General features: G+C 42.1%; 1 protein-coding gene across 1 annotated transcript; it reads right to left on the reverse strand.

Moving 5' to 3' along the window:
* Nucleotides 1-1,149: 1,149 nt before the first annotated feature.
* On the reverse strand, nucleotides 1,150-10,567 carry pmp22b (peripheral myelin protein 22b). Its single transcript, XM_014179833.3, has 5 exons — nucleotides 10,413-10,567; nucleotides 9,638-9,729; nucleotides 9,322-9,415; nucleotides 4,613-4,753; nucleotides 1,150-3,499 (listed from the first exon to the last, which is right to left on the reverse strand). Exons 2-5 carry the CDS (start codon nucleotides 9,713-9,715, stop codon nucleotides 3,339-3,341), a joined length of 474 nt encoding a protein of 157 aa, XP_014035308.1. The 5' UTR covers nucleotides 9,716-9,729; nucleotides 10,413-10,567; the 3' UTR covers nucleotides 1,150-3,338.
* Between the last annotated feature and the right edge of the window lie 7,607 nt (nucleotides 10,568-18,174).

The raw sequence follows: 18,174 nt of genomic DNA on the forward strand, positions 1-18,174 counted from the left end.
AGGGCCTTGGTCAGGGAGGTGACCAAGAATCCGATGGTCGCTCTGACAGAGCTTCAGAGTTCCTCTGTGAAGATGGGAGAACCTTCCAGAAGCACAACCATCTCTCTCTGCAGCACTCCACAAATCAGGCCTTTATGGTAGAGTGGCCAGACGGAAGCCACTCCTCAGTAAAAGACACATGACAGCCTGCTTGGAATTTGCCAAAAGGCATCTAAAGTACTCTCAGACCATGAGAAACAAGATTTTCTGGTCTGATGAAACCAAGATTGAACTATTTTGACTGACTGCCAAGCATCACATCTGGAGGAAACCTAGCACCATCCCTACGGTGAAGCGTGGTGGCAGCATCGTGATGTGGGGATGTTTTTCAGCGGCAGGGACTAGAAGACTAGTCAGAATCGAGGGAAAGATGAACGGAGCAAAGTACAGAGAGATCCTTCATGAAAACCTGCTCCAGAGCTCTCAGGACCTCAGAGTGGGGCAAAGGTTCACCTTCCAACAGGACAACGATCCTAAGCACACAGACAAGACAATGCAGGAGTGGTTTCAGGACAAGTCTCTGAATGTCCTTGAGTGTCTCAGCCAGAGCCTGGACTTGAATCCGATCTAACATCTCTGGAGAGATCTGAAAATAGCTGTGCAGCGACACTCCCCATCCAACCTGACAGAGCTTGAGGATCTGCAGAGAAGAATGGGAGAAACTCCCCAAATACAGGTGTGCCAAGCTTGTAGCATCATACCCAAGAAGACTCGTGGCTGTAATCATTGGCAAAGGTGCTTCAACAAAGTACTGAGTAAAGGGTCTGAATACTTATGTAAATGTCATATTTCAGTTTTTGCTTTGTCATTATGGGGTATTGTGTGTAGATGGATGAAATATATGTTTCTCATCAATTTTAGAGTAAGGATGTAACGTAACAAAATGTGGAAAAAGTCAAGGGGTCTGAATAATTTCAGAATGCACTGCACATTTAACGGCAATGTTCCCGCACAGACTGCATTCACAGTAAATGCTGCATATGTTGGCTCAATAGGAAAGTACCTTTAAATTTAAAGCGCGCTATAGCGCTGGACTTACGCAATACAGATTAAATCGAGCCCCTAGTGCAGGTATCATTACATCATGGCCACAGAGAGAGGGAGAACTCAGAATTTGCATTCTCTTTAATAGCACACAGTTATCTAAGACCAACCAGATACAGTTAACATTGGCAGGGATTCCACTTTACACTCTCATGTACTGCACCTTTCACTTCAGTAGTTTACCATAACTTCAAGGCAGACAATAGACTTAAACATAGCCATTAACATTGTATTTGGCTAAATAGTTAGAGGTCAACATTATGCAGTGTATTGGATTTAGGTCTAATGGGGTTAGTGTTAGTTTTAGTCTGTGATAAGGAAGAATACACAACATACGGTATGAGTACTGAAATATATAGAAATCCCGTAGGTAGGAGCTGTTTTCAATTTGGTTGGTTTTATTGAATCAGTCTGCATACTAGATAGTCATAGATATTATTAACATGATATTAACAATGTTTTTCCCAAAAAGAAAGAAGTTGCGTTCTTCAGGGTGACAAGAGACTGCAGCTTGTCAAACTTCAAGTATGTGAAACAGAACATTTGTATGCAAACATAGCTGCAAACCTCACTGTCCATTTTCTCCCACATGACAAAGCTAATACTAAAAAGTCATGTCCTCTATTCTGCCTTGATAAGGTTTGAGTAGGCTGCCTTAGAGCTTGACCTTTAATATCTCTAAAATGTTAGATATAAAAACTTAAATCAATTTGGATCTGGCTACAATGCCCTACTAGTTGTTACAGTACTCCGTCCAAGAAGGTTCTAGTGTGTTTACTGGTCGTACATATGCTATAAAACACAAACACAACAAATCAACATGGCATGGCCTTACAAAGAGAGAAAAGACAACACAGATCTTAGTCATTGCTAATGTCATTTAGCTCACATTCTCCATCCTTGAACTTGTCTAAAACAGTTTAAGTAATGCAAATGGAACATTGGCAGGATCTTCTAATACTGACATTCCAAATGGCATTCCAACAAAATAAACTAATGCTACATCACTCCAACACTCCTTGTAGCCAAACAATCAAAGCTGATTGTTTCAAAGCTTTTATTTAGACAAATCAAAATGGAATAGCCTTCTCTAGACACATAAGCAGTTAGGCACATGGACATTACAATGGAGTCTACTTCTCACCCTGATGTCCTAGTTACTTCATGGCATAAGTCAAGTCATTTGACTGTAAATGATTGCAAAATGGCTATCAGTAATAGGAATGGTAAATACATAGCACCATCTTTGTTGAAAATAAAAAATAGAAAAATAATGTTGAAACATTTTACAAACAGAAATAACCAAACCAACATTTTAATGGTTAAAGACATGCTCCGGACCTTTGGCAACTACTAAGTCTTTTTTTAAACCTCCCGCTTTGGGCTGGATGTGTCAATGTGTAGTTCAGAATTATTGTCTTACCTCAATTAGCCACGAAATCCCTAGTTTGAAAGCAACTTTTTCTTGAAGCTGTGCGTCGCCATTTTTCCTAGAATTTCTCCCATTTGAGCCAGTCCCTAGCAATTTGAGTTCAACCAATGAGCTTCAGCTCCTCACCATATTTGTGACAACTAGGAAGAGGCACATGATGCACACACAGCAGCGCATGAGAGAGAGAGCAGTGACATTGTGCACATGTGTCATAGTACGCAATTTTCAGGGGCTACTTTTGGATCGTGAGCGCTACTTTTAAAACTGGCAAAAAAGTATACAAAAGTACTGGAGAATCCCTTTAACAACCATAATTTGGATGTTACCACTTTTAGTTTTTGTAAAGCAAGCTCAGTTAAATATTCTTTCTAGCTCTATATTTTATACATGCACTTTGGTTAAAATAGTTCAAAACTTTTTTTATTCTTCATTTTTTGGTGGGTTACATAGAGAGAAACAAACAGCGTCTAATTATGTCATAATTACAAACAAATATTTAGGCACTTAATCAGCTAAAATGAAGCTCATACGAATATTTTTGTCAACGGAGCAACACGACAATACTATGTACATACACGTAAAATGTGTTATAAATAGGTTTTAAACCATAGATACTACAGTATATACATTTGACAGTATTGGTTGTTTCATCATGTAATTTTTGGTGGTTGTGTTTTTGGTGTTACCCCTAGGGTGCGGTGCAGACCTAGGTGAAGCAGCCTTGTGACCCAGTGAGGTATACAGGTCCTCAAGCTTTTGAGTTTAGTCTCCTAGGGGTGATTGTTAATGCTGAGGGTGGGGTGGAGGTTAGGGGACACGGGCCTCATTCCCGTTTTCTCAAGATGACGTAGATGAGTCCGCTGATCAGGGCCAGAGGGAAGGCCACCCAGGCCAGGATATAAGCCCAGCCGAAGGCCTCCGATGCTGGCACCCAGTCCGGACTCATCACTGTGTAGATCACTGCTCCACTCATCACAAACAGACCTGGAGAGGATGAGGGGAGGAGGATACAGGTGAGGAGAGGAAATGTTTACATGCAAGAGAGTGAATTCCATTTGAACCTGAAGATCAAATTATTGTGTGTCATGTCATCACAATCTGTGCTTTATTTAATGTGTCCTACTATGAACCCTGCTGGGCAGTATTGGGGGAGATGGTGGCTATTTAACCATAAGCAGGCCTCTGTAACTTCCTCATTTAGAACCTTGACCTACTTCCAAGTTCCCCAGCCCTGCCCACTGAGAACTGGCATGTCATTGTCTCTTTGTTGTTCACCCCCTACATTGCCTGTCTTGACATTTCCACTTGTGTGATTGTCTCTGTGCCCACTGGCACAGTCTACAGTGCCAACCTGGGAGGTTTGACATTGGCAGCCCTTTGACACAATAGACTAGAAGAAGTGTCTATCCATAGCCAAAGGGCACAGAATACAATAAACAAGGGATAAACCCCTATTGTAGCAACTGGTTCATGGCGGGACCCTGAAGTAGAGGTGTGGCTGTAAAATATATCTTAGTCACCCGTTAGAGTAAATGTCATTCCAGTTCATCTGTTCTGTTGTATTGTCATTGCATGCTAAGGTTGAACACTGATGGTTTTGTAGTTTCAATGAAGCTAACAGGAGTTTGAGTTCTTCAAGAGCATATAAAAATCCCTAAGTTGGAATAGTTACCACTATATGTAATCAGCAATGATAATCATATTAGAATGTAATATGCATTCAAGGAACATTTTAATTTTTGGTGTACAAATTTGAACAGGAATGACATTTATGCGAAAGTGTGACCAAAAATAATTATCTGAAAGCTATGCCTCCAATAAGCCACACCTTAATCTGATAGGCTGTCACCTCTACAATAAAGGTTAAGAATTGAACCCCCCCAATCACATAAAGGTTCTGGTTTGAACATTTATATAGGGGTTCCTCAAATAACCTTTTCAGAGGAGTTGCTTGAGGAACATTTTTCAAGTGGAAAGGTTCCGCCGGTGTGGCAACCCAAAAGGTTCTTCCAGGCACATATACTTCGAAGAGTGTAGTGTAAACTTCTGAATATGTCCGCTTCAGTTGTTTTTCTGGATGACAAAATGGCTACTCACTGGCGAGGATCTGGAAGACTCCAGTGACAAAGAAGCGTCCTCCCTTCTGGAGGGTGAAGAGCTGACAGAAGAACAGGAAGAGAGAGATGAAGCTGAAGATGATGGACAGGATCATCAGGGCCTGCACTGCCTGGATCCACTCTGTAGGGAAGAGAGGGAGCGCGTCAGTCAATTATAGATAAAATCATCTGCTAAATGGCATATATTATTATCCAAAGTGGACTCACAGTAATGTATGCATACATTTTTTTTATTATGGTTGGGCCCAAACCCACTATCCTGGTGTTGCAAGAGACATGCTCTACCAACTGAGCTACAGAGGACCACACAGGATACATGGCTATACAGCACATGGACCCATAAGACTCACTTCTAGAAATCAACTTCACTTTTTATACACAACATGGTAAATTAATCATGGCAAGGTCGCAACACTGAAGCAACCACTTATGAGAATGAAACTCAAAATTGTTGATCAGCTAAATATTTGTCTGGCCAGACAGGGAATGAGTCTTGTTTAGTTACCTGGAATCCTTAATGGATTTACAATAATGGTACCTACATAGATTCTGTTCCTGAAAGCATTGTAGCGTACTCAGTAATACACACAGGCCCCTAACACTTTGTGTAACATATTGATCCTCTGGCTACCTACCACTGTTCCAAGGCCAGCTTACTACAGTACAGAAAGTCCTGTTAACCCAATCTAGTAACCTGTATTGACAGCCAGGGACTTTGAGACATAGCCCCCCACCAATCTGTGTGTGTTAGCGCTACAACCACAGCACTATCTACGTCTGGAATGCCTGGACTTCCAAGGGGGTCTATTTCTTGTCTGAGGGTCATGCATGCAACCTGCATCCACTCTCAGGTTTCCTAAGCCAGCTATCCCTCTCTGAAGCCATTCCTCACATCTCTCTCATCTCATGTTTAGCTGTGTCTGCTACGGTCCCCTTTTGGTGGCTAATGCTACCCCTCCCCCCCCCCAAAAAAAAAATTGTTCTGTTTGAGCTTTACCTCTACAGAGCCAAACAGATCTGCATGCTCCCATAGGATACTAAAGACACTGGACCTTAGTCAAGTAGGAAGAGAAGGCTCCAGTCTCAGTATATACCATGCATCCTCCTTGTCTCAGTATGAGTCTGTCAGGTACCAAACTTACTGTGCATGCTTGTTTTTACAGGTATTTAATTAATCACAAATCCAGTGGTTTTTGAGGCATCACTAAATTGGTTAAGCAACCTTAATGACTGTAGCTAAGAAGTAGATGTGTAAATAATGTTGAAGTAAGGAGACAGTTGGCTTTGTGGCGACCTTGCATGATCACACAAACAAACATCACCAGCAAAAGTACTCAGTCTGCAAACACATTAATTCATAACAGTTTCTTCAGTTGACATCCATTTGTAGATTGTTTCTAAATCTCCCATGGTGCACCTGTAGGTTTCCAGGAAACTAATACATCTTTTCATGAGAGGTTTGGGGAAATGACAGGGTTTAATGGATTCGATGAGGCCATCAGTGTCAGGTTACCCAGAAAGACAATTATGTCTGTCCTCATGCTGCACTCACCCCAGAGCAGAGCACACTAGACAGGAGATATGGCAGAGGAAATTGCCAACAACACTATTATCGAACCCATCCACTGTACAGCAATATGACAAACACTATTTATATGCACGAAAGCAATACACAACTAATACAAACAGCTCTCATAATAACAAGAATACTGGAATGTATATGTAATGACATGCAATAACTCCATGTATAGGCCTAAACATGATAGGTTACATTATCCTTGGTTGTTCTGCTCTATATTAGGGTTCTATAAATATCTTAATCTATACTGTTGATAAACAGACACGTTCTCTTCTTTCCTCTCTTCAGGGCTGCCTGTCTGGTACCAGAAGGCTGTGACGTTGTGGCATGGAGGATTTTCTGGTGTGAGATGTGGTCCTCTGGGGCCAGAATATCTACCATAATAACGCTTGTTGTGCTTGTGTCTACGGGTATTGCCATTATATTGCGCCATGGGTATACCCGTACAACAATATGTTATACTGTAGTCTATACTCTAGAATGTATATAAAATATACAGACAAAGATTTCACAGAAAAGTCAAAACATGAAAATGAAGAATTGTTCTTGGCTTGTTGAGTCCTGACTATCGAAGCTTCATATAAAAGATGAATGTGCCAACTTGTGGCTACAGTAGAGAACATACCAGCTGTTGTGTGTCCATGACATGTAATAACTAACATACAGCAAGGGGCATCCCTAGTGTGGACTTTGCTTAACTCTAATTTGTGATACAAACTAAGACTGGATTCCCATTTCAGGGGCAAAGGCAGGTCAAGTGCGAACAACATGGACAAAACAAACCAATCCCCATGTGGAATATAAACTACGCACAACTACATAACTTAACACCTAATAGCAAAATTAAAAATAAAACGCCACCCAGTGGGTGTGACCGTCGGTCGTGCCTCCACCACCATCCCGCTCTCTCAGTATACTGAGCCTCATGTTACTCAGTATGCTCTGTCCTCATGTTTATCTCTCCCAGTCCAGGCATGCCAGATGTACTGATTGCTCAGTAAAGCACTCCAGGGGCCTTTGAGCACTACTGATTGACTGGGCCGGGCCCCGTGCACTTGAGTACAGACTCCACCATCTTTCCCTCGATCCCTCCCTCCTCACTGAACACAAACACACGTGCCTCCTTATACAAACAGTGCGTCAATCAGTGGTGTAATGAAAGCAAATCAAACAAGCCGTTCCATGAATCCACCTGGCAGAGGGGGAGAGAGAGCGAAAGACAGAGCGAGCATGTTGGCTTCAGCCTGCTGTTGGCTCTACTGCCTGTCTCATTGACAACACACACCGGGGCCCAAGACCCACCCGCACATTCTAGACACATGACATCACCAGGCAGCTAGCTACGGCCTGATGGGCTCGAGGCTACTGCAGTTAGCACTGTGTTACTGGGTCTCTAAGGCAATTGAACACAAGTTCTATAGTATTACAGTGCCTCTAGAATCATGTTTCTGGAAATTGTAAGCTTTTCTATTGCAAATACACACAAAAGTATGTGGACACCTCTTCAAATTAGGGGATTCGGCTATTTCAGCCACACCCGTTGCTGACAGGTATAAAAATCAAGCACACAACCATGCAAACTCTATAGACAAACATTGTCAGTAGAATGGCCTTACTGAAGAGCTCAGTGACTTTCAATGTGGCACAGGAAAATTTCTGCCCTGCTAGAGCTGACCCGGTCAAATGTAAGTGCTGTTATTACACGTAGCGCGTAAAAAAAAATCTTCTGTCCCAGTTGCAACACTTACTATCGAGTTCCAAACTGCCTCTGGAAGCAACGTCAGCACAAGAACTGTTCGTCGGGAGCTTTATGAAATGGGTTTCCATGGCCAAACAAGCCTAAGATCACCATGCACAATGCCAAGAATCAGCTGGAGTGGTGTAAAGCTCACCACCATTGGACTCTGGAGCAGTGGAAACACGTTTGAGTGATGAATCACTTCACCATCTGACAGTCCGACGGACGAATCTGGGTTTGGCGGATGCCAGGAGAACGCAACCTGCCCGAATGAATTGTGCCAACTGTAAAGTTTGGTGAAGGAGGAATAATGGTCTGGGGCTGTTTTTCATGGTTCGGGCTAGGCCCCTTAGTTCCAATGAAGGGAAATTGTAAAGCTACAGCACACAATGACATTCTAGTCGATTCTGAGCTTCCAACTTTGTGGCAACAGTTTGGGGAAGGCCCTTTCCTGTTTCATGACAATGCACAAAGCGAGGTCCATGCAGCATATTAATGCCCATGATTTTGGAATGAGATTTTTGACAAACTGGTGTCCACATACTTTTGGTCATGTCATGTACATTCATAACTTCTCGTTTAATATGGTCTAGTTGCAATCTTTTTTCAGTCTTACCCTCCAACCACTGTTGGCTTTGGTCTAAATCTGTCTCAAACAAACACAGCTGCTAGGTCTCTCGTTTTGTTAATGATCTCGCTGTACACACAATCTGATACATGGGCGTGACCACGGCTGTCAGCACACTATGTCCTACATGGGGTGGTCCAAGGCCTCCCCGTCTGCCACACACACACCCCTCCCCAGATCTAACACTTGAAATTTCCTACAAAGTCCCACCCTAAACCTTCATCCCACCACTATGGCCTCCCAAACATGCAGCCTGAATATGGACATCACACCATGACTATTTATACAGAGGAGAGCCTATGAACAGGGCAAACTCTAAGCTGTAGGTTCACATCCTCACCCCTTGATGGCAGTAGAGTCACAGTGGCACCTGACACGCCCTTCAGGGGCACGGTAAACTAAACTAGAGCGTGAATGGGTGGGCTTTCAGGGCTTAAGCCAGTTATAGTTAATCACAATTCAGGTCTTCCCTTGTCTTACCGTCTACTGATCTTTCAGTCAACCAACCGTGCTTAACTTATTCTCAAGACACACCTCAGAAGAATTGACAACCAGCTTGATGTCAAATGCACAGACAGACTACTCAATTTACAGGGTCAAGAAATACATGTCTACAGTATATACTTTCAAAATAAATGTACTATTGGACAAGAGGCATCATCAGCATCATGCAGAATGAAAAAAACACAAAAAAAAACAAGCCACAGCAGCAGATGTACAGAGTCAGTTTGTACTGCATCTTACCTCCAGTGTAGGCTGGGTCACAGTGGTATCCTCCATTGGTTGTAGAGCAGTTATTCCAGAGGTCTGAGCTGCTAGTGGACCCTGTTGTCCAGGCCTAGAGGATAAACAACACAGTATTGCTATTAACAAGAGAACATTGCAGCCTGATAGAAAACACCTTTACAGATAGCAGAGATGTCAATGCTTTAAAACAAACTACTGATTTTTAAATGTATAAAAAAAAAAAAAATCTGTTTGGAATGATTATCATAAATGAGATATCAATAATACATTATTGCTTTATCAGATCATTCATTGATAAATATGGTTTACTTACGCTGACAATTGTTGACACAAACAGGAGGACTAGGGCTGCGGCGTGCAGGGTGACAATTCCCAGTAGAAGGTGCAGCATCTTGCCAGAAGAAGCTAAATGATAAAAGGAAGGGACACCATTAGTTTGTGAATGTCTCAGTCTCTCTCCAGTTCTGTGGGACTGGGACATGGGTGTGTCACTGCAGGATTTGCAGTACCCGTTCTGAACTCAGAACAGCGCCTACTCCAAAACTTTATCTGCACCGTGGAATGTCTATCAGCAGAGTTCTAAAAGAGACAATGTTAATGTCCTGCTAATATTCAACTTGTAATAAGCTGAAGATATGTGCATACTACCTACACGATTTTTAGTGTAGCCTGTCCTTACTAAAAATGTATAAAAAGGCAGTCTAGATAAGAACAGAAACCAGCGACCATTATCAACAGCATGTGTGTAGGATACTCATGCCCGTTTGTTTGTATTGGTTGCATCCATATTATCAATAAGTGCGCATGAATTATAAACAATCAGAATTCTACTCCAACTATCTAGCAAAAATAAAACATGTCACATAATATAACGGAAAAGGCTATTGTATGTCGACACACTCATAGTCGATCAGTAAAATAAAGACAACCATCTGTCAACCACGTTATGAGTGTTATAGGTACTAGAAAAATAAACCAAGCCGCTCCCCTGAAAGCCCGCTTGGTGTTGGTGTTCCGTGCGTGCCACATATTCCATGCGCATTAATCTAGCGAATACATAACCACAATTGGAAGAAAAGTCAACTTACTTAATGCGACTGCGGAGTGACTATAATTTCACAAAAATGGTTTTCAGCCGAAAATCGCAAAAAGCAAGTTTCCCAACGAGTCCCAAAAACTGTAGTCCACCGGTCACAAGTCCTTCTGGCTAGATTGACGTCAGTGGCAGCGCTGCAGTTATAAAGTATCTCATTATGGAAGAACAACGCCCATCGGTGCGTCGCTACGTCAGGGAGTGCCCGACGCCTAGGATTCCTGATATCCTTAGAAGACGCGGTGCGTATTTACGCAGCAGGAAAGCCGCTTGTAAGTTACTCACTTTGTGTACTTTAAAATAAGGGATTTCATGACGCATTGTTTGTTCATCCTGAATACCATGAACAACACATGCATTTATTCATCTCTCTGGATATAATTCCTTAGACATGATAATTTATCTCATGTTGAAACTGGATGTACAATATACTGTATTTACATTTATGTCATTTAGCAGATGCTCTTATCCAGAGCGACTAACAGTAGTGAATGCATAGATTTCATACATTTTTTTTTTCTTCATACTGGGCCCCCATGGGAATTGAACCCACAACACTGGCATTGCAAACACCATGCTCTACCAACTGAGCCACACGGGACCACACGGGTACAGAATACGGTATGTTGGACGTGCTCCAAACTGAATAAATACTGAGGTGTCTCCCTCCAGTCAGTCATTCATTCATCCTGCTGCAGTGTTGTCTGGGCAATGAGGTACACAAACATTGTTGGTTCCAAGGGTGGGAGAGCCTCTCCCTCCCGCTGGATACTAGCCATAGCATACAGTGTGGTCTGCCCAATGAGTGACTCACCCCATCACACTGCATGTGTGAAAGTGTGGACGGGGGGGGGGGGGGTATGCCCCAGCCACAGCGCAGCGCCTATGGGACATAGGCCTGCTGGATAGGAGAGATAGGATCTAGGGCTATCCCCTATCCTGCGGTCAAAAGTAATGCACAATGTAGGAATTAGGGTGCCATTTGGGACACAGACAGGATATGGGGCTACCCTCTATCTTCTCTTTGACCTTACTTATACAACTGGGAGTGTGGGAGTGTCAGGGTGTTCCAACCTCCATAGGGATGGATTCTACTCCTTTTTACAGGCGCAGATACAGATAACAGGGTAGTAAAGCCATGGGTGTTGCAATGATTACAATGATCGGAATTCAGACAGCCTCTTTTAAGTGTGAAGAGCAGTGAGGAGTCAAAACAAAACTTTAGGACCCTGATTCCTGGACACAGATTATACTCAATTTCCTGGACTGAAAAGTACTTTCAATGGAGATTCTCCATTCAGCAGGAGAACTTTGGAGAAACCGTCCCAAACTCTTTCTGTAAGTATGAAGTCATGTCTTGAACTTTCCCTCTAACTTAAACAACCTGTAGCACACTACAGCACGGAGATCTGCTGTATAGAAACTGTCAGTCAATGCTGCTTCACCCTCAGTGAGAGAGACTGAATTCTGCATTCTGACTGAAAGAGACTGAATTCTGCATAGTGAAAGACATATTCTATACATTATACAGTGTAAGGGTCTTTGTGGTCCAGATTAGGCTCATTAGATACACACACTGCTGCACTCAATGGTCAGTCATTATGCCTATGAGGAAGAATACTCCAGCATAGTGTTTTAGCCCTAGATGATGAATACAGGGTGTGTTGGGTGGATGTCACATTCACAGCATGAGACAGACAGACAGACAGACAGACACTTAACACACACTCAGTAGGCTAGTAGAGCAGCTCTACAGGCCCACAGGACTTAGATAACACATGTCAGCAGACATATACACACACACACACACACAGACACACACACACACACACACACACACACACACACACACACACACACACACACACACACACACACACACACACACACACACACACACACACACACACACACACACACACACACACACACACACACACACACACACTCAAACCTCTCTCTGGATAATGGTGGAGACATCTTGGCTGAAAGCAAGTTCAGCCGAATGAAAAAGTATCAGTTAAGTGTTGGTGAGAGATAAACATTCACATCTTAATGTATCCTTATTGTCATGGGATGATGCCCAATAGAAATGTTTGCCCACCCTTAGTAAAACATTGTCAAACAATGTAATGTTATTACGTTCTGTGTGCTTCAATGAACAAACGTCTGATACGCAGAGCTTCAACTCAGTTCATTGATTGACCTCACAGCACGTGAGTATTTCAAAACTCCTCCATTTTGTCTTCATCTAGAAACAATCCCATAGCTCCTTGTAAACCAGTCAATGTACTTTTGTAGGACAGTAGATGTGTATCAAGATGACACTGACACCTATTACACTTTATTCCATGTATTTATGTAGTAGTAGGTATACAATGGCAGTTCTTGGCAGTGATATAGAGACAGCATACTGCCCCAGAGGTGCTGAGAAGTACAAGCCTGGTCTCAGACCTGTTTATTCAGCATATTCAACTGATATAGTCAATGCCTTGCCAAACAGCACATACAGATCTGGGACCAGGCTAGAGGAGTAGCTCAGTACTGCTTGAAATGAAAAGCTAGCACACCCTCCTAGCCCCATATATGCCAATGTTTGTAAAAGACTGACAAGAGTTAGTGGGTGTGTTGGTGGGTGGACGTTCCTACTGCTCGGGAGTGTTAGATTAAATCTATCTGTTTAGCAGAGGCCCAGAGCCAACCCAGCTGGAAGAGACAGTCAACTGCTCAGGATCTGACGTGTCTAACGTTGCATCTCCGTCACTAACTAGCTAACACAGTGATTTATCTCTGCATTACAAAGAAGACATATATGTTCAGAAATAAGCCACAAAATTTGCACTGTTTGGAGAAAGTTTAAGTGAATGACTATCACGGCCTTTCTATTTCTGTATCTTATCAGTGGCTGCAAACAACCATATGGTAGGAGCTCTGTCTTCCCTTTTCCAAGTGAATCAACACCTCATTCTTAATGTCAAAAATCAAAGCACTTGAAAGCCTAAGGAAAATGACTTTGTCAAAGCTAAATCAAAATGAGGATTTAACATTTCCAGAAACACTGAGACCTGAAGGAAAGGAGAAACACGTTGTTATCAGTGTATCCTTGATATGGGAAATATGGTGTTGTCTTACTAAAACATTCTTGAGGAAATGTAATCAAATGTCATCGCGACTTCAAGACAAACAAACAACATAAAACTCATTCCATATTGTAGCAAAAAAGTATGAGGAAATTGGGCTCTATTTTCGGCTGGTGTTAAGGCGGCGCTAATGTCAAACGCACATTAGTTTACAATTTCGTCATGTAAAACCTTGCGCACTGACATTTCCCACCCCTAACGCCAGGTTCGGCAATTTACCTGCCTTATATCAAATAAAACAGTGAGCTGGCATTTCCTTTTTATCTATTCATTGTAAGCAGGTCCACCTTATTTTAGCCACGCAAGTCCCGTTTTGGACGTGCGTAAAATGATGTAGGCTACGTGCCCATGCTCATCATGCAATGAGAGATATAACATTGAACCTCGGTGAATACCATTGAACTTTTGTATTGAGAAGTTTATCTGTAACCTGTAAAATTGCTTGTCTTCTGTTTTATAGGTTCAAAACCCAAGCCCTCCCTTAGGCCTACTATAACGAAGGGTGGTTCAACAGCAATTTGTGTCTTTTTTATCCTGGCGATATTATGATATCATGACATTTTACATTGATTTATATATTATTATTTGTATGCTTATGTTGTGTTTCATTTTATTACGACCTAACAGAAATGTTAACCTTCCTGGTTTCATGGTGACAACGTCCGTGGCGTGATTGCAATGTAACTTCTTGGAGATGTGGGAATGCTATCTAATCTGTAAAATGGTTCCTATTATGTTCATAAAACATAGGCCTATTTGGGAGCAATCTTTGTCTGGCTAGTGTGAAACGTTTGGATGTGCATAAAACTCTCCACAGTCTGCATTGTTTTAATATTATTTGCCCACAGTGAGAAATGATGGTACCTGTAAGTGTGACATAGTCTATCTAAAACAAGTTTTTATTTTGTTTAGAATTTGATTAGAATTACTCGTTCACTTTTTAGGCCTTATCAATAATGAATTGAATCTTGCTTATTGACAATGTTTGGCATAACCATGCATAGTCATAATGCAATTTACAGTAGGCCTAGCCCCTATATCATTGTGAATGCTATTGAAGCCATGCAATTACTTAGAACAATGTGGACTGCAAATGGGTTCAAGTTAAAGTATTTAGTAAAGATACGCTACCGTTCAAAAGTTTGGGGTCACTTCGATATGTCCTTGTTTTTGAAAGAAAAGCACATTTTTTGTCCATTAAAATAACATCAAATTGATCAGAAATACGGTGTAGACATTGTTAAAGTTGTAAATTACTATTGTAGCTGGAAACGGCAGATTTTTTATGGAATATCTACATAGGCGTAGAGGCCCATTATCAGTAACCATCACTCCTGTGTTCCAATGGCACGTTGTGTTAGCTAATCCAAGTTGATCATTTTAAAAGGCTAATTGATCATTAGAAAACCATTTTGCAATTATGTTAACACAGCTGAAAACTGTTGTACTGATAAAAGAAGCAATAAAACTGGCCTTCTTTAGACTAGTTGAGTATCTGGAGCATCAGCATTTGTGGGTTCGATTACAGGCTCAAAATGCCTAGAAACAAATAACTTTCTTTTGAAACTCTTCAGTCTATTCTTGTTCTGAGAAATGAAGGCTATTCCATGCTAGAAATTGCCAAGAAACTGAAGATCTCGTACAACGCTGTGTACTACTCCCTTCACAGAACAGTGCAAACTGTCTCTAACCAGAATAGAAGGAGGAGTGGGAGGCCCCGGTGCACAACCGAGCAAGAGGACAAGTACATTAGAGTGTCTAGTTTGAGAAACAGATGCCTCACAAGTGTTCAACTGGCAGCTTCATTAAATAGTACCCGCAAAACACCAGTCTCAACATGAAGAAGCGACTCCGGGATGCTACCATTGTGTTATGTATGTTCAAATAGAGTCCATTCAATTACTTGTAGGTGCAGAGAGCAAAAAAAGATTGATACGTAGTTACCCGGGAAAGAACTCATCAGATTTACAGTGGATTGGCTATTGACGGACAGCAAAGCAATAGGTTCCAGGTGGGATTCCTTCCTTGGAGGTCAGGAGTACCCAGGGGCAAAGGGTAACCACTGGGAAAGCTGCTATTGGGTGTTGGTCAGATGGGGGTTAGCTTACTCCCAGTGTCCTGGGCTGGCATCAGTGTGAAGTGCTCATCTCTGTTGGCCCTTAGAGTTAGTTCAACAGCATCCCACACGTCCTCACCCCCCCCCCCCCCTCCCCGGCCCCGCTCTGCCCCTCTCCCTCCATCTGTCTGACACAGCCCAGATGTGTCACAATGGATCGCTAAGTCCTGCTATTTAAAGACATTGAGATGTGGTCTCTCTCAAACGTACACACATGCACGTATATATGCATGTGCGTGAAAGCACACCTATTGGAGATGCAAAGATAAAGCAGGTTTACATAGAGGGGATTAGTGAAGGCACATGGTGTTTCTTAGGGTAAAATGGCATGCATAGGAAACAGTGGCATGACATGAGTCAGCACATTTTCTGAGCATGTGTGTGTGAGGAGGTTAGGAGAATGTTGCGTGTGTAGTCAGAGAAACAGAATGTGCTGGGAACAGGCAGAGAGGGGGATGGTTGGAGAGAGAAAGAGAGAGAGGGATACACGATGAAGTGTGTTTGTGTATCTATTAGTTTAACCTCATGCTCTAGTATGGTAGTCTTGTCATCAGGTTTACATTACATTCTCAGACAAACAAAGCACGAGATGTTGACAATGGAGGCTGTGTCTGAAATGGCACCCTTTTTCCTACCTAGTGCACTACTTTTGACTAGAGTAGTCTGCTACATAGGGAATAGAGTACCATTCGGAACAAAACCAGAGTGCCACTGCTAAAATATGCTCATTTGCGAGGTGTTTGTGCTGCTTATAAAGATAATGTGATCATCTATGATCAGAATCAGTTTGCTGTGGTGTGAGGAAGTGCTCTGCTTTGGCTGCCTGACGGCCTCTTTCCCTTATCTTTCTATAACTACCCCATTTCCTGTTGTCTCCTTAGAGACAGACAAATAAATAAACAACACTGAATGAAAATAAATTCTAGAATCATCCCACACTCTGATTCAGCACAGTCGGCTAACATCACCCCCCTCTCCTCACTCCTTCACCCCACCCACCCATCTTGCTATCCTTCTCCCTCTCTCTCTCTCTCTCTCTCTCTCTCTCTCATTCAGTATAACATAATATCTGCCTGCAGAATGAACAGAAGGAGAGAACAACAGATCTATTAAATAGATTGTCTAGGCATTCCAAACAATTTCACTGTGTAATCTTCAGACTCTTGGCTCCATGAGTTGGCCATCTCTCTTTAAACCCAATGTGATTCAATACATTGCTTATGATCCCTGATCTTCAGGTTGCAGTTGATTCTTATCATATCACTTTGTATGGTGAAACTGAGTTATGTGGAGTATGCTGGTGAGTGATATGAGCGATTGAATGACAGGTTAGAACTGTGGCAATACTGAGAATGAAAGGGAAACTAACGCTTAAGGCATAACCACCACTACTCAAGCAACACTGTGACATGGCCAATGTCAGCTATGACAGGAAACCATACAGAGAAAAACTTTATCTTGGCTGCCTCAGGCTTCCTCTCTCTTCACTCTACCGGTCGGGATTGCACGACTACAGTGACTGATGTTGGGCCGTTTTTTTCTTCTCATGACCACAGAGAGAGAGCTGACATCATATACTGACTGTATCTCCATGAGGTCTAGGATTATTACAAAATGACCAAAAATAAATGTATTTCATCATCCCCAGGATAGAGACACATTTGGTATCAACATTTCCTATTATTACGCATAGGTTCCCATGAAACAAGTCACGCTGAATGCCTGCTTAGCCGTAGATGAAATCATGTGTACTAGGGCGTGACCTCTCACCATCACGCCCTTCTACTACTATTTTTCTCTCACCATCACAGCCCTTCCGTTTCTCATAGTCATAATCTACACTAGCCTAATATTAGTGGTGAGACGAGTATCTAAGAATGCTGAGAAGAAGAGTTTGGCCATGTCCCCTAAGAAGACAATTGTTCCCATGGATGTTAGGGTTGACTGTTAGCATGATGTGGAAACTGGAAACTCAATAGGAGAAGTCACGTTAGACACAGTTAGTTCGTGCTGTCATATTCCTGCAGGCCTTTGTACCAGCTGTGGAGGATTTGGTTGTATGGGGACCCTGGTGGTACTATGGGATCAGAGATGAGCTAATCCCGGTTAACCCGGGTTCTGTCCAGAACTAAAATATTGAGTAATTAGTCTGTCCATGAGAGATTAGCTGAGCTAATGTTCCACTTGTTGAATAATCCATATCACTGCCATAATGTTGTAATATGACACTCCTCCCAGATAGAGAATCACACCTTTGATGTTTTGTGAAAATAACAGGCAACATTGTCATAACCAGTATCAGACTTGGATGCATTGAGGTATTGCCTTTTGATGTTATATAATATCATTGCATTTTCTAGTATACAAGTGTAATATCGTTTTTCAACGGACTAATCTATGCACACAGGTAGTAGAGCCACATAAATTATACTATAGGATTAGATTAAATTGGCCTTGATTCCTAAGGAAAATGAATTGAATGGCCAAAATGAGGAGTGTAA

Source organism: Salmo salar, chromosome 28, assembly GCF_965601325.2.
Source record: "Salmo salar chromosome 28, fSalSal1, whole genome shotgun sequence".
Classification (NCBI taxonomy): domain Eukaryota; kingdom Metazoa; phylum Chordata; class Actinopteri; order Salmoniformes; family Salmonidae; genus Salmo; species Salmo salar.